This window comes from Ptychodera flava, chromosome 12 (genome assembly GCF_041260155.1).
Source record: "Ptychodera flava strain L36383 chromosome 12, AS_Pfla_20210202, whole genome shotgun sequence".
Taxonomy (NCBI): Eukaryota; Metazoa; Hemichordata; class Enteropneusta; family Ptychoderidae; genus Ptychodera; species Ptychodera flava.
In genome coordinates this window covers 16,636,327-16,663,308 of record NC_091939.1, presented here as the reverse complement: position 1 = coordinate 16,663,308, position 26,982 = coordinate 16,636,327, and the positions used below count along the sequence as shown (strand labels likewise).

The 26,982-nt window shown below is 37.4% G+C and overlaps 1 protein-coding gene across 1 annotated transcript; it reads left to right on the top strand.

Moving 5' to 3' along the window:
• Positions 1 to 16,062: 16,062 nt before the first annotated feature.
• On the top strand, positions 16,063 to 26,132 carry LOC139146071 (uncharacterized). Its single transcript, XM_070717519.1, has 7 exons — positions 16,063 to 16,177; positions 18,774 to 18,974; positions 21,662 to 21,740; positions 22,953 to 23,020; positions 24,553 to 24,789; positions 25,309 to 25,944; positions 26,110 to 26,132. The coding sequence occupies exons 1-7, from the start codon at positions 16,063 to 16,065 to the stop codon at positions 26,130 to 26,132; spliced, it is 1,359 nt and encodes a 452-aa protein (XP_070573620.1).
• Positions 26,133 to 26,982: the final 850 nt, after the last annotated feature.

The window sequence follows — 26,982 nt, the reverse complement described above, 5'->3', positions numbered from 1 at the left end:
GGCCATTACATAAAGTCAACTTTATTCTAGTGGGCCGCCAAAGGCGTCTGCCCATTGAGAGGGTCATGGGTAATACATAATGTATATTTATTGTAGTGGGCCGCCGAAGGCGGCCCGCCGGTAAAGAAGGTCGATCATGGCCATTGAACTTTATTGTTGGTATTATGTTTTTGAAAATGTGGTGACCCCCCTTTCCTACCAGTGAAAAAGCGATGACCCCCCTTTGCGGATTCCAAAATTACGATGACCCCCCCCCTGGATTTTGCCGCCCCCCGGCCGTAAAAACTGAACGGTCCCTTACACAGGTACGACCGCAGCAGTCACCATCACCTCATCGAGCGGGCAAGAGTCTCCTAAACAGTGTATTCATCATGCCATGTGACTAAGCCTAATCCAATCTTGACAATCGAATGATACTGGAGTTACAATTATTACACATGCCTCAACCATATTTAGAGATTTTAATGCTCATCTCGATTTTGTTCAAACTTTCCTAAATGAAATTTCAACCAGTCTCTCACCAAGTCAACAAAAAATAAAGTGCCACCTTGCAAAGTTTGATAATAGAGAAACAAATTGCCGAACATTTACCGATATTTCAAATCCAAAATGACCACAATCCATGGATCAACTCTACAGGGAAACACAATTTTCGCTTTTCTAATAAAAACTAGAATTTTTCCTGCTCCTAGAGCTTTAAGTAAGCACCACAACTTGTAGATCAGAAGAGAATTGCAAAAATTTAAGAGTCCAAATATATGTTCTCAGCGTACATTCTATCTTAATGTAAACTACGATCCGAATCAACTACGTAAACCATAGCTACGTAAAAACAGTAGTCCAAAGACAATCCAAGATGGTGCTTTCAAGGTCTCGCCCTAGTTAGCATCATGTATCTCAGATGGTAAGGCCAATTTGCAGGTGGCAGCGATGCTGAGCGTTTCTGAATAACATATACTTCGCCAACCTCTCTCTTTTCTCTCTTATCCTCGAGTTCGATGTCACATCTGATTAACTCGAGGTTTGGATTTGCTATGTTTGATAAGAATTAATATTGATTTACTGACTGCTTTTGTGGCAAAATATATCTCATGGAGGTGTAGACAAAAAAGTGTGGAATGCAAAGCAAGATCGAAACTATAAAATTATCAAATTTCGGAGAGGAAATTTTGCTTGTCTGAATCCTGACCATTAGAACACGAATTGAACAAGTCAAAGCAACTAGTGGTAGCTTCAATAAAGGAAAAAAACCCAGGTAACCATATCATTTTTGTAAGAGACTTACGCAGAATGAGAGACAAGTTTACAATTGTTGGGTTCTTTGAAACGTTTTCTGGGTATCTTAATCAAAACTTGACTTTGGGGAGTTGCCATTGAGAGACTCCGTTGACGACAATTCATTTCCATGTTCGCGACAAACTCATAAACATTAATATAGATGGTTATCATTCGGGTAAAAATTTTGTCATTATTTACATGTAAATGTTAATTTGTTCGCTTTTATCGAGATCAAAGATTGTTCCTATATCGGTCTAAAATCAATCAAGCGTAATATCGCCCACAAGAAAAAATTGGGAAGTGTCCATAGGAAACAAAGAAGCTATAACCGCAATACTAGTGTACCGTTAAGAGATAAAGCTAATAAATAAACAAACAACCAAACAAACAAATAGATGAACAAGTTATAACGCAGAACGTGTAATCGTTCGCAGATTGCTTCGATTTCGGATATGAAAATATAGCGCTTGGAAAGACGGCCGCGCAGAGCTCAGTTCGAGACAACGCAGTAGCAGGTCGAGCCGTTGACGGCTGGGAGACGACGAACTGGTCCGATGGTCCGACCTGTGCTTCGACTAATGCCGAACACAGTCCTTGGTGGGCAGTTGATCTTGGCGAAGAGCTTGCTATCCACAGGATCGTGATCTTCGGTTGTCTAGACGACAACGGTGAGTAATTTCGATCAGGAGTGACATCATAAATTCAACGGAGGATGAAAACTAAATTTCCTGAGTTTCCCCTCACAACTCCCACTATGCACCAGTACTTAAATTATCGCTTTACATTGAACCAAACACTTCCTCTGTAGAATGAACTATTAAATGTTGATTATCATGGGGTGAAATTCAACTTGAAAAAAACATTTTAAACCATTGAACCAAACAACAAAGAACAAACTGAACAAATTAAACAAGCAATGTTTACATTATTTGTAAACAGAAAGTCGCACAGGCGCACTTCCGACGACCCCCATCCTCTAAGGTACTTGAGAATCATCGCAAAACCATGCACGTCACACGTGACGTGTATCGTTATCTATCGTTGGTTGAAAATAGGGAAAGTACCCTAAACGAAACTCATCTTCCAGCAAGGTGTTGTGCCCCTGGGCAAGGCACTTAACTCCCCATTGCTCCTTGGGTAGTGGGTTATGGATACCTCATACTGTAATTGGGTTCGCCTGTTGAATGAGTAATAAAAATAAAAACAAAAACAAAAAAGGCAAACATACACAGAGCAAGGGAAGTGTTTCCATAGTAGATAGAGAACATACAGTATACTTATTAAAGTCAATAAGAAAGTAATCTTTTTGGTCTCGTCCGTTTTCACGCCGTAGGCCTACATAGTGTGGGTAAAATGCTTTAGGGGGTCGAAAATTGAGTTGTTCTGTAGAAAATTGCTCGTGTTGACCGTTAATATATTAAAACTGCCATTCATAATCAGATAGAACAAGAAAAGATCATACAAATCCTAACGATTTAAAATTCATTTATGTTTTCTCGGTGTATCGATATTAATCATGCCCTTGAATCATGAAACATGCCTTTCAAATATGGAAATAAAGAGAAAAGAAGCTGTACTTCATCAACTATGAGTAATCGATCACTGAATCTCGTGCTCCAAATCCATGAAGGACGCATACAACTACTCGTGCTTACTCCCTTTTTAGCTCACGTGTTCACACACCTGAGCTAATGTCGCAGCGATGTCTGTCTGTCTTGTCTGTCTGTTTGTCTGTTGGCGCGATATCTCAAGAACGGTTTGTCGGATCAGAATCAAATCAGGTACATAGATTTAGTTTGTAAATGGCAAGGACTGATTAGTTTTTGGAGGTGTGGCTTGCATATTTGATGCTTATTTGCATAAGTAATGGTTGTAGTAAAAACGGATAGACATTGGCAACGGCTGCAAAAATTTGATGTGAACTGCTACAAATGTTTATCACACTAGAATACATCAGTGGTGAAAGATACTAACGGTACATATATCTGAATTTACTTGATCGAAGTTTAGGAAACTTGCTATATACATTGGATAATATGATAGAACATTCATGAAAGTTGTGTTAGCATTTTCTTACCAACTAGACACTAATTTGCATATTTAACTGACTTTCCAAATTAGGGACATAAGACTGGAAGTACTCTACAAACGTTTATGCAACGCACGATGTATATTGATCGGACAGTTGTACTGTATTGTATTTGTGAAAGATATTTGCACTTTCATGTCAGTTACATGTAATTTATAATTTGAATATCTAATGAGCTTTCACAGTTTAGCATACTGTATAAAGCTCAAAGGACTTCAAAGGCAATTACCTTGCAATACAAAGTGGTGATAAATTGACAGCAATCAAAGAAATTTAGTATTTTTTTTATTTTAGCCAATTAAATATTTGTATACTTAATGACCTTTAGAATTAATCTGTGGTGAATATTGTCTATGCTGTTGATCATAACACTGACAATTAAGTTGCAAACCTGTGTCAAAAGTTTCGATTTACATACAACTGCAATATATACTGAAACACGTGAGCAATTTCAGTTCATATCTGGTTTTCATAAAAAGCCTCTTCAACCCAGCTGGATGGCGCCATTGCAAAAGTGAGCCTTACTTTCGGTGTGCCTGACGGAACAGTCTGCGGACAGCCTCTTCGAAACTCGACTGGGGTTGTTGTGCATCGATTCATATGTTCATCGGAGTTATCCGGTAGGTTTGTATCCATTACCCTTGAAGACCGGAATTCGACACTGACACTCAGCGAAGTTGAAGTCTTTTCCCCGAGAAAAGGCAAGTCTTTCCGGATATTTCTAGATCATTTACTCAGTTATTACGGCCGAGGGATGGACTATCAAATTCTTCAAGTTCTTCGCCTCCGTCCAAATTACAGGGCTTACAGGCAAGACTTGCCACTTCGATGCCTTGTATACATGTTTTTTTACACACACTAAACGTTTTCATATCATTAACAGGAAGGAACCTAATGACTGGTCTAGTCGTAAAGACATTAATTTGAACCCAAGACTGGTGATAGTAATCTGTCTCAAGGCTTACATGTCAGATATATTTCGGTGTCGGTTTTCTGTTGTTTATTATGTACAAACAATCATGTATACCAGGCATCGAAGTGGCAAGTCTTGCCTATAAGCCCTGTAAATAACCCCTTTACTCACTCAAAAATATGATGACCCGCTACCCCCGTCAGGAGAGGATAAAAGTTTTACGTTCCTCTCCCCGCAAAAACGCTTGATGACATGATATTTGCAATATCTTTGTTCTTTGAGTTTGTTTTTAGAACTGGTGTCAGTCCAACTACAGTAACAGGTACTAGGTGGCGATGAAACTTGGTCTTATCCGCTCAATACTACTCTCAAGACCAAGTTTCATCGCCACCTAGTACCTGTTACTGTAGTTGGACTGACACCAGTTCTAAAAACAAACTCATCTGAAGTATTTCTGGAGAAGTCCCCTGCATCCTATTTACTAAGGATCCTACAGCCATGACTACTCGTTTTATCCGCTCTTTGTTCTTTGCCTGAAATCTTTACTGTAATGCAGCGTGTCATTGTGTGAAATGCATTGTTATTTTTGACGATCAAATTCCAATCCAGACCTGAATTTGATTTCAATGCAGGACACATATACAGTCAGTGTTTACAAGTTGAAAGCTGGGCAATTTAACTTGCTGTTGGACGTAGACAAAGACACTTCTCAGCTGACACCAAAGGAGACTCAGAAACAAGACTAAATGAACATTTGTAACTCGACAAAATTTGATATTTTCTTTGCCGTACGATCAATGCCGACTAGTACTTAAATTTCCCCAAGATTGGACTTTTTGACAATTTCTACTGCGGTCAGAAACTCGCATGATAAGTTGTTTTAAAATATTATGGATTGAAATTTCGATACAATTATAGAGGATGTCTAACATGACCAATGATTTTGTAACTTATGTCTACGCTGTAACTGATTTCCATTGGATGCCTTGAGTGATTACCATAGTAACCTAAATGCTTGCATGCTTGTATATCGGGAATGTGGAGAGGTTGAAAAGTAATCTGTTTAAAGGTATACTGCCACCTGTTCCAATTTTGCCACAGTTATCATTGAAAAACAAAATCTAACCAATCACAGATTTTAAGCCGGTGGCCGTTTTAAAAAATCGCCCTCACATGGGTATTTTGAATAACAAGGAACGCCCCTTTGACCATATATGGGCATATTTAGATTGCAGGTGACTGTATACCTTTAAATCATTGAATCGTATTTTGAATGGTAAGGGGAACACCATTTGATTTCTGGGGGGGTTATGGAGGATTTTGAGAAAAAAAAATTTGTCGCCAGGTGAGATAGAAGGAAAAAAAATTGATCCTGCCATGGCCTGAGAAAAAAAAAATTGTCATAACAGACAGAAGTGAAAAAAAAAATTGTCACAATGCACCAGAAATTAGCAAAATTTGGAAACCCTATTCTCATGTATTCTTTGCCGGCGCGCCGCCATAGGCGGCGCAAATGTTTTTACCACAAGCAATTCTAATGTTTTTTTCCCAGCACTTATGATATAAGCATGCACTACATAGGTCTACTTACACCTCAGTGCACTCAATGTTTTCCTTCCCTTTCCTGACCCAAGAAATCATATTTCAGGATTTCTGTTGCAATATCTCGATGGCATAGGCACTATCTAAAGGGGACTTTTTGACTTCTGTAAATTGTGAAAATTTTAAAACACAAGACAGGAGTCAATAAACTAGTGTTAAATCAATATAGTATTCTCTCAATATAAATATATTAGGAAGATGTACAAGTTGACAATGAAAAATTGAGGAACAACAAATGTAATGAAATACAAGGGAGAGGGTCACTAAAAACATTGAAAACTTCAGGGGGCGTTACTCAAAATGTGGAGAGGAAGAAGGGGGACGGGTTACTCAATTTATTTTGGCGAAATAAATTGAAACACATCTCAGATTGCACCATTGCACACATCCATTTCTCAAAATTTTCAGTGCGAGAGGGGGGCACCCCCTCTAGTACTCTCCCCCCCTTGGGTCTTCTAACAGTGTTACTGGTAAAAGACAAATTTAAAAAACCTATCGGATTGCACTACACTGCACCGTGGCGCACATCAATTTCTCAAAATTTTCACAGGATCTAGGACAAAACTGAACTGTTGTGAATTCATCCTTTATTATCACAGAAACATGTTTTCATTTACCTCAGTTCAATGACCATTTTGACAGTTAAACATACCATATTCATGCTTTTCATTAGAAGCTGGCAGCTGGAGAAATGACACAAGAAGGTCACAAATTTTCCGTTCCTGTATATTTATTTATCTTAAGTCTCTGGCAAACAGAACTGTTTTTCACAAATTGTATTGTCATTGTTTGGTTGTTGAATATTGTGACACAAACACTGATCATGCATAAAATGTAAAAAAATATTGCAGTGTTCAATGTCATTTTCAAACAGTTTTACCAAATGCAAAATAACCTGAAACTCCTCTCAGATTGCACCATTAAACACATCAATTTCCCAAAATTTCCAATACGAGAGGGGGAAACCCCCTCTCGTGCTCTTCCCCTTGGGGTGTTCTAACAGTTTCACTTAGTAAAAAAATTAAAAAACACCTCTCAGATCGCACCAGACTGCACCATTGCACACATCAATATCTTAAACTTTGCATGCAAGATAGGGGAAAGCCCCTGTGACACTTTCCCCCTAAGCTTTTCACGTGTTCTCTCCCTATACTTTAAAATTCTGCCCGGTCAGATATCCTAGTGAAAACCTTGTCATAATACCCATCCAAATTAAACAATATACTATATGGTTAGATATTGCGTGAGCTTCTATATCTTTATTTTATTGTGACTTGCAATTTCATTTTGATGGGTTCACCTTTTTTGAACCATCATGAGATAACTGATGATAGTCTAGCAGAGTACATCAGGATTTGAAAGGTCTTTACTGTTAAATTGCTGTATTTCGTAAATTTTACAAATACATGTATTTGTATTTAACTTTTCTAAGTGGGGGGGGGGGATCAGTCAAAATTTCAGAGTTAGAGAGGGGAGTTACTCAAATTCATCATGGTTGACGGGGGGGGGGGGTGTCACTGAAATTTCTGAGTTTCAGGCGTAAATAATGACGGCTCCCTTATATACAACGCATCACAAACTTGATGACAAAGAAAAAAAAATTGCATTGCTACTCCATTTGAAAAAAAAAATTGATGCAGCTCTGACAGTAGAAAAAAAAAATTGCTGTCACTGTGACAGGAAAAAAAAATTTGCTCCCATACCCATTTCCTCCATACCCCCCAAAAATCAAATGGTTCTCCCCTAAGTGAAAGAGTAGAAAAATTCATGTTGCTAAACAAGATCGCCGGTGGTAATTTCTTGCGATCACTACACTGTCACAAAACATGCGCATACATGAGTCTGCAGCCCATCCTTCATCGGCCTGTAGCAAAGGAAAACAACGGCAAGGCTGCCCCAAAATAAGTGAATTTTATGCTTGGAAGGAGGACAAGTTAAAGAAAAATAACCAGAGTATCTAGTGTCAAGAGAGTTATGTACCGTTCTGTTTAATGACGACCATGTGAATACGTAAGGTAACTGACCTTGTAGATATCCTCTTTTCCAACTTCCTCCAGACTCGGACTAGCCCACACTTTAGGCTATTTAGACTGTTATTAATTTCATTTTATAGTAATATTTTTTAAATAAATTGAAGTCATTAAATGTATTAGTAAGAAAAACAGAAACCGAGTTTAAGATAAGTCATTGTTATTTATACGTCTCCCGGGGAGAAAAAATCGGGCCAGGGAAACAAATGTATATCCATTTGTGGCCATTCCGTTCCGTTGTAAGCTTAGTGTAAAGCTCCTGTCATATCCACCTCGCTAGTAAAAGTGATAAAAAAGCCTTTGAAGAAGAAAGCCTTTAAAGACTTACCAATATAAGATGTGTAAAAAGAGTACATATTACATGTACTTGCATCAGTCCATGGTAGAATAACTTCAGAGAATTAATACATGTGGCGAACCGTGTTTATTTCTCATAACATTATTGTATACGGAAAGGGTGTCTGTAAATGTTGTAACTAGCCATAACGACTAGTAACGACCAGAAACGAGCAGTAACGAGCAATAACGACCTAGAACTAGACAGAACGAGCCAATAACGAGCCATAACGAGCCAAAAAAATATGATCTGTCCATACATTAATCTACAAGCGCAGTTCCCGCCAATCCTGGAAATCCCGCCCTCTACGGCATGTTTGGACATGGTGCGGCCCGTTACCAGTAACGAGCTGCAGCATAGCAATTACGGTCAATAACGACCAGAAACAAGCAGTAACGAGCAATAACGAGCAATAAGGGGCCAGAACAAGATAGAACGAGCCAATAAGGGGCAATAAAGAGCCCCAAAATATGATCTTTTGCCCCAATGGATTACTCATGCTATGGGACAGAAAAGAAATTATAAGACGAGAGGGCTGATAATTTTCATATGACGCTTAGGAAAAAATATTGAATTGTGAACTTCAAAAGTGTTTCCATGAAAAATAGTGACGCACATAAATTTACGTGCTCAAAAAACATACCATGAAACTTTTAAAGAATAGCTTTATCCTTTGAAAATAATCAAAATAAAATCAAATAAAGTAAACAGTTGCACAAAAACCCTCCCTTCCACCCCAAGGGACTGATTTCTTTTCCCTGTGGTTTTGTAAGGGAAAAATTGTTTATAGTTTATCCCTGGATTACCATGTGAAGTGAGGTTGTAGTTTTGGCCCGAAATTCACATATCAATTTTAAATCCCCCATATTCACTTCCAAACACCACATTGTAATTGACAAACATTTACAAATGCAAAGACATAGTCAGTATTGTATCGCAAAAAGAGTCCATGCCAAAGTCCACCGCATGAGGAACGGGTGAAAAGGGTTAATGAACAGAGTCGGACACAAAACGATCCAAACATCAGTATTCTTGCTTCCCTGCAAGAAGAATGCAGAGATCAACAACATAGATACAATATAAAATTAAGGAAGAGATGTGCTTATGTCATGGAGATACATTTGGTACCTCCATGTTTATATAAGCCACTAAGGAACGAACTTGTAGGAAACGTGGGGGTCAAAAGGTCACGATGGTCTGGAGACAAACTTCCACGTCTCACCTTGACTATAACAACCAATTTGTTAATTTTCTCACTAACAACCTTACCGGATACAGACAGAAAACACATAAAAGCACAAGCAAGACAAGAGGGATGATGTGTGCAGCCACTTTCAGCTTAAAATTACAAATGTTTCAGTAACAGGCGACGGGGTCATGACCTTTTGGATTGCTTGCGAGATGGCCCGATCGCGCACAAAGCGACCAGATTTCTTTCGAAAATTCCAACTTGTAGATCGCAATTTTTTCCTGAACTTTTGCTATCCCCAAACTAAGGCTTAAAATATCTTTACAACAATACCTTAAACATGTATGATTTGGTAGCGTTTCTTTAAAAAATCACCGAAACTCAACCAAGAATTGACTTTTCCTACAAATCGTACGTATTTGGCGCAAATTTGAGGCGATTAACTCAGCAATTTCTCTTTGTAAAGGATGTTGATCGATTGTCCTGAACCCATTCTATTATCATACGCCCAAAAAACATAGTTTAAATGTGGTTTACAAGTTGGAATATGCCGATAAATAATATACGCGATTTTGGCGCGAAAATGTCAATATAAAAATCACGTGACACCTTTTATGCAAATTTAAGTGACATAAACTGAAAGAGCTATCAAAACTACGTATGTGTACCAAATTTCATCAAAATATGACCAGTAGTTTTTGAGAAATAAAATTCAGCTCGAAATTCAGTCTGGACCCCTGCTGGACCCCTGCCTTAACTCACTTGCGTGCACACACATGCACTTCTTACCTCCAAATTTCTATATAAAGTACATTATCAAACATATACAAATGTAGGGATATCGCTTGTTTTGTTGGGGAATTTATCAATGGTTTGCCCAACAGACTCTGGATTTAATTTTTAAAATGGGGCCCTCCCCTCATAATCTTTCTCCAGTCCCTTACCATGATTGCCGGCAAGGGTCAGAGTTCAGGCAAATGTGGTTTCATGAATGCAAAACGGATACTACGCGCGCTCAAGTTTATAAGCTCTCTGGGAATTGACTCTTCTGTCTTTTTATTCTGTCTTTTTTATATCAACAATACATAAATGAATGTGAATTTTTCTTTTTATTCGAAAAATGTTTATCAGGCTTCACTCGTACGCCACGTGTTTACTGAGCACTGCCGCAGAGGTTTCGAGATTGTACAAAGCATGTCGTAGAGGGCAGGATTTCAAGGACAGGCGGGAAGTGCGGTTGTAGTTCACTTTATGGAAAGATCATTTTTATTTTGCTCTTAATCGCTCGTTATTGGCTCGTACTTTCTATTTCTAGCGCGTTATTGCTTACTCTAAGAGCACTGTTGCAGAAGTTTTTGGCAATACCAAACGTCATAGAGGGCGTGATTTCTAAGCTTGGCGGGAACTGCGCTTTTAGTTTAATTAAGGGACAGATCAAATTTTTTTGGCTCGTTACGGATCGTTATTGGCTCGTTCTGTCTAGTTCTAGGTCGTTATTGCTCGTTACTGCTCGTTTCTGGTCGTTACTGATCGTTATGGCTAGTTACCACATTTACAAACACCCTATACGGAAAGGCTTTCTAACAGGGCGGTGATTGTGGGAAAGCAAGTGACCCCATTCTCTGTGTTATGTGAAAAAAGAATGATCTTCTTTACAGTTTTCCAATTTCAGATGACCCCCTTAGATTTTGACGACCAACCCCGGCCATAATTACTGAAAGCTGCCTCAGCTTCATGTAAGAGAAACGAGGCTGACTTCATTATGTCCAGAACGTGACCGTATGAGACAAAATAATGCATGACATACCTGATAATTTTAGACTGATTGCAACGCTTTTATACCTTCCGAAGTTTGTTTGGGGAGACGAAACCGTGGCTTGATTTAAACAATGTTAAAACTCTGACTGTAACTTGCAGAGGATGTCGACCTAACTTAAATGTATACAATCATCTGTAATCTAAATATGCCCATATATGCTCAAAGGGGCGTTCCTTGGTATTCAAAATGCCCCTGTGAGGACACTGTTTTTAAAAAGCGGCCACCCGCTTAAAATCTGTGATTAATTAGAATTTCTTTGTCCATGGTAACCCTTAACTGTGGCAAAATCGGAACAGGTGACTGTATACCTTTAAAACTTCATCTGCATTTTCGCAGTTCGACGTAGAAACTCTTGTCACTAAAATGTCCGGTTAAGATATTAATTAATTGATTTATTGGTTACTTAATTTATCAGTTATTATTTGCAGATTGTACGACAAACCGTTATGAAAACATTGCCTTGAAAAAGGCTGTTTTCATCTCCTCAGCAACAATCGATGTCACGACCGAGCAAGCAGAATGGATAACAGACGGGTTGCTGTTTCCAAAGACAACATATTGCGAAAGGTTGCCCTCGACGATTTCTTGGCTGAAACTTGACCTCGTCCTTGTACACAAAGTCGAAAAAGTTTGGTTATTCATTGGTGACATCGGTGGTATGAATCTTTATGATTGGTCTATAAGCTTATTGACATAAAGCAATGGAAAACTTGAAAGGGACAATGGTTGCTCTCAAGATTCAATGGAACGTCAATTGATCCTACAAATCCCCGCTTCTACTTTTGTCCAGTTTTCACCATTACCTGTATATGGTTTCATATCGGTTGAGCATTGCTCACAATGCTACTTTTTATCACATGAAAATGCATGCAGCGACAGGACATTAACAGTATACGCTATTTCTGGCCCGTTACCTCTGTAGTCCTGTTAAGGCAATTCTAGGAAACGATATGGTTTTTCCCTTTCGCCTGGTTACCGCACGAACAACAGCTTTACTTACTCCGTTTTCATTGAAGGACTTTCGTGATAAAGCAGTGGAATCTTACTTGAAAGGTTTTCAATCATAACACCATATTTAGTGGGATTGCCTGAAAAATTTGCATGATACATAGACGAATTCCATGATTAATGGTATAAGGCCATTCCACATATCTTTATCGTTTGATAATATACGTGAATACCAGCCGTTCAACGTGGAGGGTTATGAATTCTATTCGGCGATTATTGCTGCTGTTGCTGATAGAACATGATCATCCGCATCAGCAGCATCTGTGTATGTCTCAACATTATCAATTTTCACATTGGGTAGTGTGTATTTTTTCTTTTTGCTGTTTTAATAGCATTTCTGCCTTACACACTTTTTGATTCCATCTCGTTTGCCATATGAATAATAAAACTTATTATGTTTTCACCGAAGATCGCAGGAACAGTAACGCGGATAGAGTAACAATTGGTGGAGACACAGCGGTGTGGAACAATCCACTCTGTGGTGAAAGGGCGCCCTCCATAATCTCACATGATGACCTGAAGGTCTTCCAGTTTTATTGCAACAGTTACAGGAGTACGGGACGATATGTTGGCGTATCTCTTGTCGCTGTTCGATCAATCTGTGAAGTCGAAGTTTACAGCCGTCCGATGGGTAGGTCATGCACATTTAGGCATTCTCACCCGACTGAACAGCAAACAAGTAAACAAAGAAACAACAACAGAAATACAGTATGTAAGCGAGTACCGATAACTTGTCGGGATGTTGTTTTCAGCTATAGGAGACCGGGTACAATAATCTGGACACAGTCATAATTGGAAAACTACTCAGACGTTCTCGACGATCATAAGTTTTTGGGTAACATTCCAAGACTACACAGATGTTGTCGACAAGTCTACGTGGACAAGTAATAATAATAATAATATTTTTATTGCTTGCTTGTAAATATAGGATTTACATCACATTTGTGGCAATAAAAGTGTGGTACAAAAATAAGTTAAAATTGGGAACGCCAGCGGTACGTTGAAACGGAGAGAAGGACCATCCCATAGCATGAACACAAATACAACTCTTTATTATGGAAATAATCATATGTGACAAATAAACAAACACGCATAAATAAACAAACAAACAAACAAACAAAGAAGGGCAAGAGTTGCCTGAGGTCTCACGATTGTTCAATTTGTCACTCGTTTTTTCAGTCAGACTGGTCGTGTGTTTGTTATAGTCTATATGTTTGTTGTCTTGTTGTATTTCTTTTATCTGTATGTTGTTTGTCTTTCTCTTTTTCATTTGTTCCCTTGAGTATAGTCCATTTTCATTTGTTCCCTTGAGTATAGTCCATTTTTACACCCCTGTGCATGAATTTCTGTACTTTCTCAATTGTGCTCAGGTTGCCGTCGTCATGGCGAGAGAAACTTAGCCCTACGGAAGCCAATCTTTACAAACATTAAAGACATCACAAGCCTGGAAACCGGCGTATTGGTGGATGGCTGGAAAGGACTTCCATGGTTGTTATCGTCGTGTTTTGAGTTAATCAATGGTCCAATGATGGTTGAGTGGTTGCTTATTGATTTACAGAGCTTTTTCCTTATTGACCGGGTTGTTGTCAGCATGTATCATTCTCGTAGTGAGTTTGACTTCCTTCATCAGACTTGAACTATTGTTTTTTATTTCTGTAATGTTGCTTTTATCATGTCGTGTATACAACGCCCTAAGTAACAGAGAATGTAAGGTGAAGGGAAGACCACTAGAAAGTGGAAAGGGTTTGACAGAATGTAAAGGTGCACACAGACACACAGACACACAGACACAGACAGACATATATATATATATATATATATATATATATATATATATATATATATCTTTCTAATAATCTCTCAGCTATCTATCTACAGCTCTTACAGGCAAGCCTTGCCACTTCGATGCCTGGTATGCATGTTTTTTTACACGCATTAAACGTTTTCATATCATTCATAGGAAGGAACCTAATGACTGGATTGTTTGTTCAGGATAAACAACAGAAAACTGACTTCGAAATATATCTGACATGTAAGCCTTGAGACAGATTACTATCACCAGTCTGGGGTGCAAATTAATGTCTTTACGACCAGATTACAAACAATCCAGTCACTAAGTTCCTTCCTGTTAATGATATGAAAACGTTTAGTGTGTGTAAAAAACATGCATACCAGGCATCGAAGTGGCAAGGCTTGCCTGTAAGCGTTGTATCTACATACACTTACACACACTTAGTGGTCACCAGGCTGCCATTTTTTTTTCTGATTTTTCCATCTCCAAAGATATTACTCAAAGAAGCATGGACTAATTTTTTTTGTATTTATTTGTTGGGGCAATTATTGATGAGTACCTTACATGGAAACCACACATAACTCAGGTAAACGCACTGATAAGAAAGATAGCCGGGATATTATTTAGATTCAGACATTTTGCAAACAAAATATTCTAATGTTGCTCTATATGTCATGTATTCAACCTCATGTAACATATGGCTTAGAAGTAAGGGGGAATACATTTTCGTCGTATCTAAATCCAATTTAAATCACTCAGAAAATGTGCATGGGTAGCATAACATTCTCTGAATTGAAAATGTCATCATCACCTTTGTTCAACTATCTATGTATTTCGGATGTTCATAAGCTCTATAAGTTGCTAGTCTGTACTTTTATGTTTGATTTACTTCGTCAAAACGTTCCTCTCCACTTGTCAGATTATTATCAAATTGTAGACCATTGCTACGATATCCGCCAAAAGTTGGACACGAATTTAGCAATGTATACATCTGCAGGTCAATCTTCAATATCTTACAGAGGTGCAAAACCATGGAACACTTTGCCAGATTCTATTAAGACTCAAAAGTATAGGTGTAAGTTCACAAAATCCCTGAAAGACTCTCTTATCATACGAGTACACCTTGCTCTGTACTAATTTGCTTATGTAATTGATCAAATTCGAAGGTCAAACAAATTCCAGATGTAATAACCAGCTTTGTGAGACCTTCTTATAGTCATGGTTACTTTTTTCACTCCATGAAAGTACTTGTACCATATATTGGACAGTAGCCAATAACAGCTTTTGATAATGCAATGTACATATGAGTCAACGGGGCTAGGCTCGATTAGCGCATGGCTATGTATACATTCTTACCTCCTTATTGTTGCTGTAATCTGTGGCATTTGAATTGTATCATTTTACTGTAAGCTTTATAATACGACAATATTAAATGATGATGATGATGATGATGATGATGATGAATTTAAATATTATGCACATGCAAACTCAGTGATGTGTCCACTGAGTCAAAAGCAGCATTATTTAAATTTTAGCAAACCTGTGGTTATGAACATCTGAATATAATATTTCTGGGGCATTATTGCATACTTAATAAGTACCAAACAGCACTGGACTCCTGAATGCTAGACGTTCAGAATTTGTACCAAATTCATGTGGTCGGGGCGTGCGTACAGACACACACATACAGATAAAGTCTAGTTGCATCGCCAAGCAGTCTCTCTAAAAAAGTACGCTTATTTTATTATAACATTATATTTTATTGTTCATAATCATAAATTGATTAATAACATAAATAATCATTTACAGTTTTGTTAAACTAACAGTGTTTTTTGTCCATGGAAGTGCCTGAGGAGAAACATGTTTAAGATTATTGAATAATAAAATTCTTATCTTTACAGCAGACGAATTACACGGAATGATCGTAGAAGTGTTTGTTGGCGACTTATTGTCAATATTTTCATCAAAAGCCGAATTAAAAAATTGCGAAAACGTTGGTGAAAAGATGACTCTTGTGTTTGGCTGCGCACATACGGTGTCATCAAGAGCAGTACAGATCACTGTTGATGAGATAATAGAAGGCATGTCAATATGTGAAGTAGAGGTATACGATAGCGAAGGTAAGAATTAGATCGCAACAACTGTTAAAAATATTAAAACACTGTTAAAACTCGAGGAAATGTACCTAACGCATAATGAAATCTGTCACAACATCGATCTTTGGACACATTCAAATATAACAAAAAAGAGGACTATAGGTCTACACTCAGAGTTTTCGGGCAATCACATGATTACCGTAACGAATAAATAGACAGAAATTTACGGAGACCACCTTTTGAACCTACGGTAATTTTATGATGTTTGGCAAGAACACGATCGGAACTAATTTGGGCTAAAGGAAATTTCATATTTTTCAAATTTTTCGAAAGTGTTAGGTGCCCTATAGCTGAATGTTGCGATATTACAAATTACTCATAAAAACAAGTGTGTAACTTAAAAATAAAAACAGATAAGCGTACATTTGCAGATCAAATAAACATTACTTCACCATCCAATTATCCCAAATTATTTCCAATCGTGTTCAAGGCACAGGTAGAGGGACTGGGGACAGGGGGATATAATTGACAGTGATAGGTCGGCAGTCAGAGGTCCAAAAATGGTTTAGTCTATAATGCAATCGATGTCAGGAGCCTGGGCAAATTGCTCCTACCTCGAGGGTACAGTCCCTGCTTAAGCTATAAAGTTTTATATAGGTATGCCTCTGTTACGTAATTTTCACACTCCAAATGTTTGAATTTATTTGTAAATGACAATCATATATTTTATTTCGATGTTAGACAAAAGTTGAACTATTCATCATCCAATAGCGCATTGACATATTTAAAGTAGTATTTATCAATTTTTCATAATATTCTACAGCCCGATTTCTTATGTAAAACATGTAATCTTAACATTTTTTGAATCCCGAAGTTGTCAAATTTAAAACAGTTCCCTTTTAATTTCAGTCAAATGATGACTATGCGATATTGTTACTGTGCAAAATATCAACACATATACATAATACAACATGAGCATGTTGTGTGTTATAAAACACCTGTTGTTGTTATTGTTGTTGTTGTTGTTGTTGTTGTTGTTGTTGGTTCAAACGTAAAGTAGATGTCATAAGAACAGCTACAAGCACACTATCATTATTTTATTTCCCTGTCAACATATACTCTATTCATATACTTTTACGAAGAGAGTGTCCGTTGGCAGGGAGGTAATAGTCGCGCCAGCGGCTTACTGACTACGCATGCGCTTATTCATAATATACTATGCGAGTAACCGGAAGTGTACCCTTCTTTCATGGGCGCCGCCATGTTTTTTTTTTTGAGTACTCGTAAATAAACAAATACGAAACAAATTACTATGATATAACATGCCTTTTATAAAATATACCTCTTTTATTAGCCAGTAAATGTTATTATACACCTTGTCGCTGATACAAAGTATCGTTGATATAGATAAACGGAGAAAACTGTCGTGCATATGAACGGGGGCATACGCAAAGAATGCTGGGATTGAATTATAGAAGAGCGCCCCCTGTGTCAATAATTAGATTTAAAAAATTGCAAGTTTTTAGACGGAACGCTATAGTTTTCAGCTTGCAAGTGGAAGGTGGGCAGTGCGGTTACCATTGCAATGATAATTATTGCATAATACGTCCCTTGTTTAACGCAATAGGCTGTTATCATTGTAAAAATTGCCAATTTTTGTCCAAAATTTTTACACGCTACAGAAAATCTATACCTGCCTTGCTGCAGGGTTTGACGTCGTGTAAGTACGTGAACTGCTTTCATCAGAGGGAAACTGGGCATAGTTGTCATATAAACGTTTATGAAGTAACAATTACAGTTTATCATGAATCAATACAAATAACATTGCCAATCTTAACCCCTGGCGCGACACCAAGGGCTGAGCCCTATATAATATTATAATGATAGTGTCCTTGTAGCGTTTCCTATGACATCCTAGCTAGCTGAATTGCACATTATAACCTCTCAAGCTGAACTTCTAGAAGTAAAAATGTCAAGAAAAATAGCCTAAATATCTTGTACAAAATGTAGAAGAGTGTATTACAGTCATAAGGTTGTGGTAATGGAGTTGGTTGCAAAATATTCATTGAAATATGTAATAATTAGAAAATCAATATCCATGCGTTTAGCCTAGAATATATCCTGTTTATATTCATCTATTTAAAGCGTCATCATTTTCAAAAATCATTTAAAAGACATTGGATTGGCATCCCAGGGTTTCTGTTATCCTAAACAAAATACACCTGAACAGATATTCATTGCTCAAGCTTTCAAGAAATTTTAAGTCGGGGTGTATATATTTCAACAAATCTCCAAGTATCACAAATCCTGATATCAAGTGCGATGGACAAATTGTTGAGGCATATTATGACCTATACGGTCCTATAAAATACTAGGGCATTTATAAATCCTGGTTTTACATCGGAAAACTGAACCATTAGAAGGAAAATTTAAAAGTTGTAAGATTGAGATATGAGATGATTATCAGTCGCAATGACACGAATAAGTTGGTAAGGTAATGCCTGTTATTTAGAGGGTGTAGACGGTAACAACACACATACCTGGACGTAGAGTCCCTTCATGGACACCCACCTGTCTGCAGTAAGCACTGATCAATGATTTCCTGGTATGCTTCTTACAGGCAGTGATCTTCCTTCATTTAATGAACTGAAAGCTAGGAAAGGCCTACCCCATGGGTCATGCCATGACATTCCTTTCAGAAAAGGCACCTTTGAAGAGGCTGAGACATACTGTGAAAGTCACAGTGGCGAACTCGCATCTGTGGAGTTAGGGGAGCTTCAAGACTTCATTGAATTGTATATGCCATATCATGGCTTGTTTGGTGAGTATCACAGGGCCAAAAGGTGTTATTAATCATAAAAAAAGTTAGTAACTGTTAAAATTGTTCACATCATTTAATGATTTATGATGATTAACATTGTTGATAAAAATATAATATTTAATTCCCTCATTGTTGCATACGTTTAGTGTCCGACGTTGTATTGCAATGAAATCCTGAATGATGGCTGTTCAAAATTTATTATGCTTAATTTCGCGGTTGTAGTGCTGACCCTCACAAATAGCGTCTTTATAGAGTTGACTTTTGAGAGTCCTCTGAGTGGGGGGTGGGGGGATGGGCACAGATGTCGGTGATCCCTGACCTAATATCTCAGAGGCTGTCTGAGATCCAAAACCTCAGAGGGTCTCTGAACTCAGAGCCGGGCTGACCTCCTCAAACACTCAATGATTCAGAGCTTCAGCTTGCTCCTCATGCATGTCTAATACGGTAGACATAGACTTGATTCTCAATTCGATATTTGCAAAATTTCTGAAAGATCGTAAGGTGCTATTTTCATGTCATACGATTTGAAAATTTGTGAGGAATTTGGTTGAAATCAAAACATTTACACAACCTTGAATCTACTTCAAACCCCAGCATGTCATTGGCCATACCACACCATTGAAGGAAATGTAGTGCCCCTCCCACTGTACATTTGCATTTATAAAGATATTGGATTGATCTATATCCTTTTCATGATAAACTTGGTAGCATGCTCCATTCAAATGCACTTGAATTAATCATAAATTTAAAAGTTGAGGTGTTTCCCACTCTCCCCTCGGATTGCTAGGCTTTAGTTAAAGGTATACGGTCACCTGTGATCTAAATATGCCCATATATGGTAAGGGGGCGTTCTTTGGTATTCAAAATGCTTATGTGAGGGCGCTGTTTTTAAAAAAGCGGCAACCCGCTTAAAATCTGTGATTGGTTAGATTTTATCTTTCCATGGTAACTATGGCAAAATTGGAACTGGTGACAGTATACCTTAGTTAAGCATGAATCCAAGTGTTGTGAAAAGAGTCAGTCCAACTACAACCACGGAAGTTATGAGTGGAGTTGGGAACATGCCTGTATGGAGGCCCGTTCTGGTCAAAATTATGTTACATTAATTTTAATGAGTTAAAATTAATTTTATGTAGTCTCGAATTACTTCTACTAGTACTGGCAATTAATTTAAATATTTCTGGAATTAATTCAACATATTTCAAATTAATCTTACATGCTGGAATTAATATTATGTAACATAGAATTAAATGTTACTGCTATCTCGAATTAATTTTCTATTTTCTTGTAACTAATTTAATCTGTTAAAATTAATTTTATATGTTGGAATTAATTTTGTATAGCCTACAATTAATTTTATCGGTATATCGAAATGATTTTCCATTTTTTATGCTGAAATAAGTTCATGTAGTCTAGAATTAGTTTTACTAGTACCTCGAATTAATTTTACGTGGTGAGCGAATTAATTTTGTGTGGTCCTAGAATTTGACAGAGCTGGCAGATCGAGCACGGGATCGATAGATCGAGCAGAAAATCGATTGATCTAGCAGACTACCAAACCCACAGACGCCTGTGACTAGATTCACCTTGCCATGGCATGATCCTCTCTAGATTCACCTTGCTATGGGCAGAGTATATACCTTATTACGGGCAGAGTATATAGAGAGGAGGACCATGCCATCTAGTCTGTTTCATGGAAGTCTTACAATGCTCGATAGGGGGGGGGGGGGTTCAGTGTATTTTAGAGACCAGCTTATACTTGCATAAAATGCAAGTTGTAGCAGCCATGAATCGCAATTTATTCATGAGCAGTTTTTTGGCATGCCTTCGAGCCCGTAACTTTAATATATCGACCCCCATAATCAAAGTGAAAAACAGGGTGACCCCCAATGCCAATGGCAGTGTTTTGCCATCATTTAAAATATATCATTTTGAATTGTGAGTGAGAGACTCATAGTGCGACTGCCATGGCTGTAACTACCATTGTGGGTTGATTTATGCTGAATATAGACTATTACAAGTTGTGTGGCAAGCCTCTGAGTTTATGACAAGTGCAGTCATTTATAGAACACTGTTCAAGTTTGTTATATGTTTAGAACAATTTAAATCAACAGTTTGTTGCTGTTTCCATGGTTCAGAAAATGCAGTTTTAATATGTGTAAAAGGGTTAAACACGATTGGAACTACATTGGGATAATTGGATCTTTATATTTTCCAAATTTCTCAAAAACTTTAGGTGCCCTAAAGCTGAATGTCTCAATGTTACAAATTACTCATAAAAACAAGTATGTACGTAAAAAGAGAAGCAGATTAGTTTACATTTGCAAATTTTAAAGACATTACTTCATCATCCAATTATCCAAAATTAATTCCAATCGTGTTGTTAAGAGAACAAGGCCAAAAAGGAGAGGAAACTGTTGATAGAAATACCGTGTCGTCATTCTTGGATATATCAAAGATATCAAAAGGATGTTTGCATTTCATTCTTTTCCCCTGTGAAAACAAAACTTGAAGATCACATAGTAAAATCACATAAGAATTTACACATCCACACAGACAAAAGTACTTAGGTCAGTGTTTACTCATACATATGAATAGTATAAATGGGCACAAAACAATATACTCCCTGAAATCATACAAATATTCATATCCGAACATCAAGGCTGTTTCTTTTCTGCCCTTCACAGGGAATCTTTGGGTGAAAGATGTACCAGCTGATGTTCAGAACAGTGAATCACAAGGGAGACGTGACTGCAAAATACTACGGTCAGTCTACCAATATCTCATATACAGTATCTGGTCTATCATAATAAACCGCCACCCCATTTGTATCGTTGCTGCTAAAAGCAAATTAGGAAAATGTTCACATTACATCATCTCACATGAGAAAGTGATGAATAGAAGATTTTTGTACACCATTACATGTAAATGCAGTGAATTTCGTGCTTCACAATAATTCCATGCCATATAAAGCATATTTTTACCTGTTAATATATAATTGTTCAAGGAAGTAAGGTTGCTGTCAAAACCGAATTTTAAGTTGTTGCGAAAACAGAGGGTCTTTAGGAAAAACATTGAAACTTACAATAAGAAACAGCAGTTGCAGAGTATGAGGTATTTTTCAAGCTAAAATTCACTTTTTATGTGTTACAATACAATAAGTACAATAAAATAATTATTAGGTACATTTTAAAATTCAATAGCTTTAATAGCGTTAGTTTTTTGCAATTTACAGCCTTTTGCAATTTACAACCTATCTCAGCACCAGTCATTCAGTGCAATTAATACGATAGGCCCATTTTGTACGCGTTGGTTAGGGGTCACAGAGAGGTGTTGAGCAAGAACAATACTTCATCAGTACGTGATTTTGAAAGATATTATGTGCCAAATTGTACCGCCTTGCAAACGCAAATGACGCGGTGTGTTAGATCAGCTGTTAAAGGTAAGAGAAGCAGTTTTGTGGCACATATAAATCTCACCTTTTGGATTTGAAATGGGCAAGTTTTGGAGTCTGAAAAAATACACCATGGGTTCTTGAAGGAGTGAGGGCGCTTTTGCCATTCAAAGTAAAATCACATCAACATATGCAAATTTATTACCCGGTTTCTCAAGTGTTGGTAGGACTAAGCACGGTCCCTCCACAAAAGGCTGGTAATAGTTTCCAAACAATTATAGTACCACTATTGGCATTCTATTATGTCATCATTCCACATACAAATCACATACAGGCTTGTACTCTGACAACAACATGGAGCAGTAAATACAAATGATTATAATCAACAAAGTTCAGAACAGCCAATGTCCTGCAAGGGCAGTTGTATTTAGTAGTAACCCTATAAGCATTAGATTATAGCTCGTATAAGTTCTTCCTTGGATGTACCAGAAAATCCATGGTTTTATCATAATTTTGATGATGGTTGTCCTGATCATAAAAAGAAAGACTTTACTTAATTATAAAAAAGTTCCTTGTTTCATCAGGTTTGATAGAGGTTATATTTGGAGCCGTCAACCATGCTCAGAAGAGGCGTATTTTCTATGCAAATATGGTGAGTGATGTGATATGCACAAACATCACGCAAATGCCTAGACAGTTCTGTGATATATATATATAGAAACATATTGTCTGCGATTTTTACAAATATATCACCTTGTATAAAATTTGCCTGTCATTCTAAATGGCTGAGTCTTATGAAATATTCATCAAAACTGAATAGTTGTCAAATATTCTTTATAAACAACAATATAGAAATCATGAGACTGATTCCAAATGACACGACGATACTACCATATAAAAGTGAATAATAATTGAAAATTTAAGGTTTTGAAAAGACTTTCAGAAATAGCAGGATCATGGCGCTGTGCTTACATTCACATTTATGATGGAAACCATGCAAATTGCATCAAGTACTCTGACAAAATATATATGCAAACATCCTGCATGTGATGTTATATTGAGTTAGGAAGCCTACATTACAAACATTAGATTAGCTCCAGTCAGCTGTACCAGTATATTCAGCCAGTGATATTTTTGACTTGTGAAATAACAGCTACAAAATTCAAATCACAGTTGGACAGAAGAAACAAATCTAATGTGAAGTGTTGTGACTTGACAGCCATCAATCCTAGTAATTTAAAATTATGTCCAAAAAGTAATGTCAACGATTGCGATATCAATCAATGGAATGAAGGGGTCACAGGTATATATTATTATGTTTTATCATACATGTTCCATCAATCCTTATTTCCTGTTTTTTTCAAGTACTTTGCCATTATATACAGGAAGTGCAAAATTTTGAATTCCTCTGAAGATGTTTTAAGGCTGTATTAGATGTAACTGATGATATTCTATTTGTAAGAGTGCCTCTCTAGATCTTCTCCCAAAAGTCTTGTCAAAATGCCTAATTTTGTGTTAATCTTGTCAAAAAGCGTGTATGTGTAAATGTTAGCTGCATGATTGACAAGTAAGACTAGAATTCAGTGTGGAGGAAGTTGGAATGGCTGCAAGGTGACAATTTAGCAGGATGATGCTAGCACTGGTGGCTGATGCAGGGCAATCAATCCAACTAGATTAGATTAGATGCCATATAAGTATATGCATGGCATGCATATGGGATGGTATAATAGTGACTAAGAGATGGATATGGCTTTCATTGCTGTAGTGTTGATGTAGTATTGTAATTATAGTGTTTGTAGTGTTAGGGTGATTGAAATCACTGTGATATAGCCGTCATTAATTAATAAATTTTACCAAGGTCTCTGTGTCCTTACACAGTGTTAACCATGATTCGAGCCATCCCTTACGGGATAATATAATCATCCATAAAAGCTTATATGTGTATGATAAATATTAGCGGCATCATTGACAAGTATTAGACTAGAATTCAGCTATCAACAAAAACTTAGAATTTAGCATAATGTACACAGTACGTTATGTTAATTGGCAAAGACTAAAATATATATATTTCAACACACATAAGTGAAAGCAAACGGAAAACGTTTATGTGTAGTACAAGAGAAGAATAATTAAATTTGCAACTATTTTATGTTAAATAATTGTTTTCTTTTAATAATTTTCCAGATATCTCACCAGAATGTTATAAAGACAGGAATGCACTTGATTATCGTGGTTTTGTAGACAAAAGTGTATCTGATGAGCCCTGTGGTTTATGGGATAAAGATATCAATTTACATGAAGGTGAAATTCCCAAGCACAACTATTGTCGTAGTCGTGATGGTGATGTCACTTGCTACCTAGTAAATACTAATCATCGAATAAAATGTGATATTGGATACCCAGGAGAATTTTGTCCATCAGGTAAGTGTTTAATGTCAACTCCTTTCACCCCTATAGTTTAATTGGTCCGATCTGTCGCTCACCGTTTGGAAATTACAGAGAATGGTGTCAAATTACCGATCGATCGACGATTTCTGAACTCAAGAGAGTGATGTTGTGTACCATCATGAATAAGTATTATACCCTTTAGATTATCCTGATTCTGATGATGATTACCTGAGATCAAAACGTCAATATTCATCTTCTAGCCGTTAACAGGATCGCAATTTAACCAGGGCTGTACACGCTAGCAAGTCAGTCACTGTCCGCACAGTTCAGCAAATACTGATTAATGCTGGCTTGTATGGAGTGACTATGCAGCCTCGTTTTCCTAATGCTCTGCCTTCTTGACATGGTCTCATATGATTCTGACTGAGTGGAAGCATTTGATTTACATTCCACTAAATCCCGGCGAGAACACCAGTCTGTAACCATGTCAGCTGTATAAATGTACTTTTTTATAAGTTGTAATGCAGTCTTTATTTCCTGAATATTTAACAGTTACTGAAGTTGAAAGACTTGGATTTTGGCCTTTGGATGGAAAGCACGGATTGGAAGGAAGACTGACTGGTGAGACGAACAATGGATATTCCCACAATACTCTTATACTGAAGCCTGCGTTAGGTGTGTTGGATGGCGCGTTCCTGTTCAAAGGCACTAATGATTCCTTTATTCACATTAATTTAAACAAGGAACTTGATACTATATATTCAATTACTGTCTTGCTTAGTGTTTATCCAGCCGGCACAAAGGGCTACATTTTTGGCTATGTCTCTGGGCAGGACCAAAAAATGGAACTTTCACATATTGGAGATATCCTCCATTTGAGAATTGCTGGCAGGCATGGGGAAGAGCCACTGTCAGTAGAAGTTGGCGGCCTCCAATTGAATAAGTGGAATCAAATTGGCTTTTGTTCTGATTATCACAATGGAGAGATCAGATTTTACCACAATGGAATGGAAATCCTCAATACAGTTATCAGAGATTTCGAGCTTGCCACTAATGCTCAGACAATATTACTTGGAGCTTCAGAGTCACAAACCACGGTACCCTTCACTGGCATGATGCATTGTTTACAGATATTTAATGAAGCTCTCAATAAAGAAGAAGTTCGAGAGGCTTTCCGTGACTGTGAAGGTAACAAATTCTCTGGCCTATTAATGCAATTCCTTCATTCTAAACCATCTGTTAATTATTGCATCCTCTTTGTAACATCTGCCAGTGCCGTTTTTATAAAAACACATATGCTAAATTGCACATGACGTAGACTGTTTTTTCAAGTATGATCTGTTCCTGTTCCAGGTAATTCTAAAACTATTTTATGAATAATTATACTACATAATTGTAATACTATTATTATTGCCTATTGATGGCACAAATACAGCGATCTGATTGGTCAAGACACGAAAAGAACAGTGGTATATGCGCAATATACCATGGCTGGCACACATGCGAGTTCTCAGCTGGAGCAAAAATCCGTTTTTGACGTTCCACGCCAGAATTTCAATTTACTGTTATGATATAAGAGCAATACATCACACCCAGCGATGGTAAGCCTATACCACTCGATTTTGACCAGTTCACTTCATATATGCACGAGCGACATCTCGTGCATATATGAAGCGAACTGGTCAAAATCGAGTGGTATACCGTCGCTGGGTGTGTAAATAACAATTATGTAATACTGAACAATTAAGTATGTTCTTTCAACCACATAGGATCATCAGATAATGAATGCTATGAAAACGAGGATGGTAGTGACTACAGAGGTTCTGTCAGCATGACTGCTTTTGGGCAAACTTGTCAAATATGGACTGAGAGAAGGCCAAATTCTGTACCCTTGACTTTGTTGACTTCCCCTTATGTAGGGTTGGGTGATCATAACTATTGTCGTAACCCCAATGGTAAAAAAATGACGCCGGGTTGTTACTTGGCATCTAAAGAAGGTTGGGGGACTTGTGATGTTACCCGGACAGGAGCGGGATGCCAATCAGGTATGTTGAATAAAAATTATATAACCGCTAAAGGTAAATAATATGCCTTCAAACGAAGACTTCCACCTTTTGCTTCAATTTTCTTCATGGAATGTTTTAATCATCCAATCTCTTCATAAATGGGAAGTTACAGGACCGTGGGCCCACAATAGAGGATTACTGATGACAAAGTCGTTTGCGT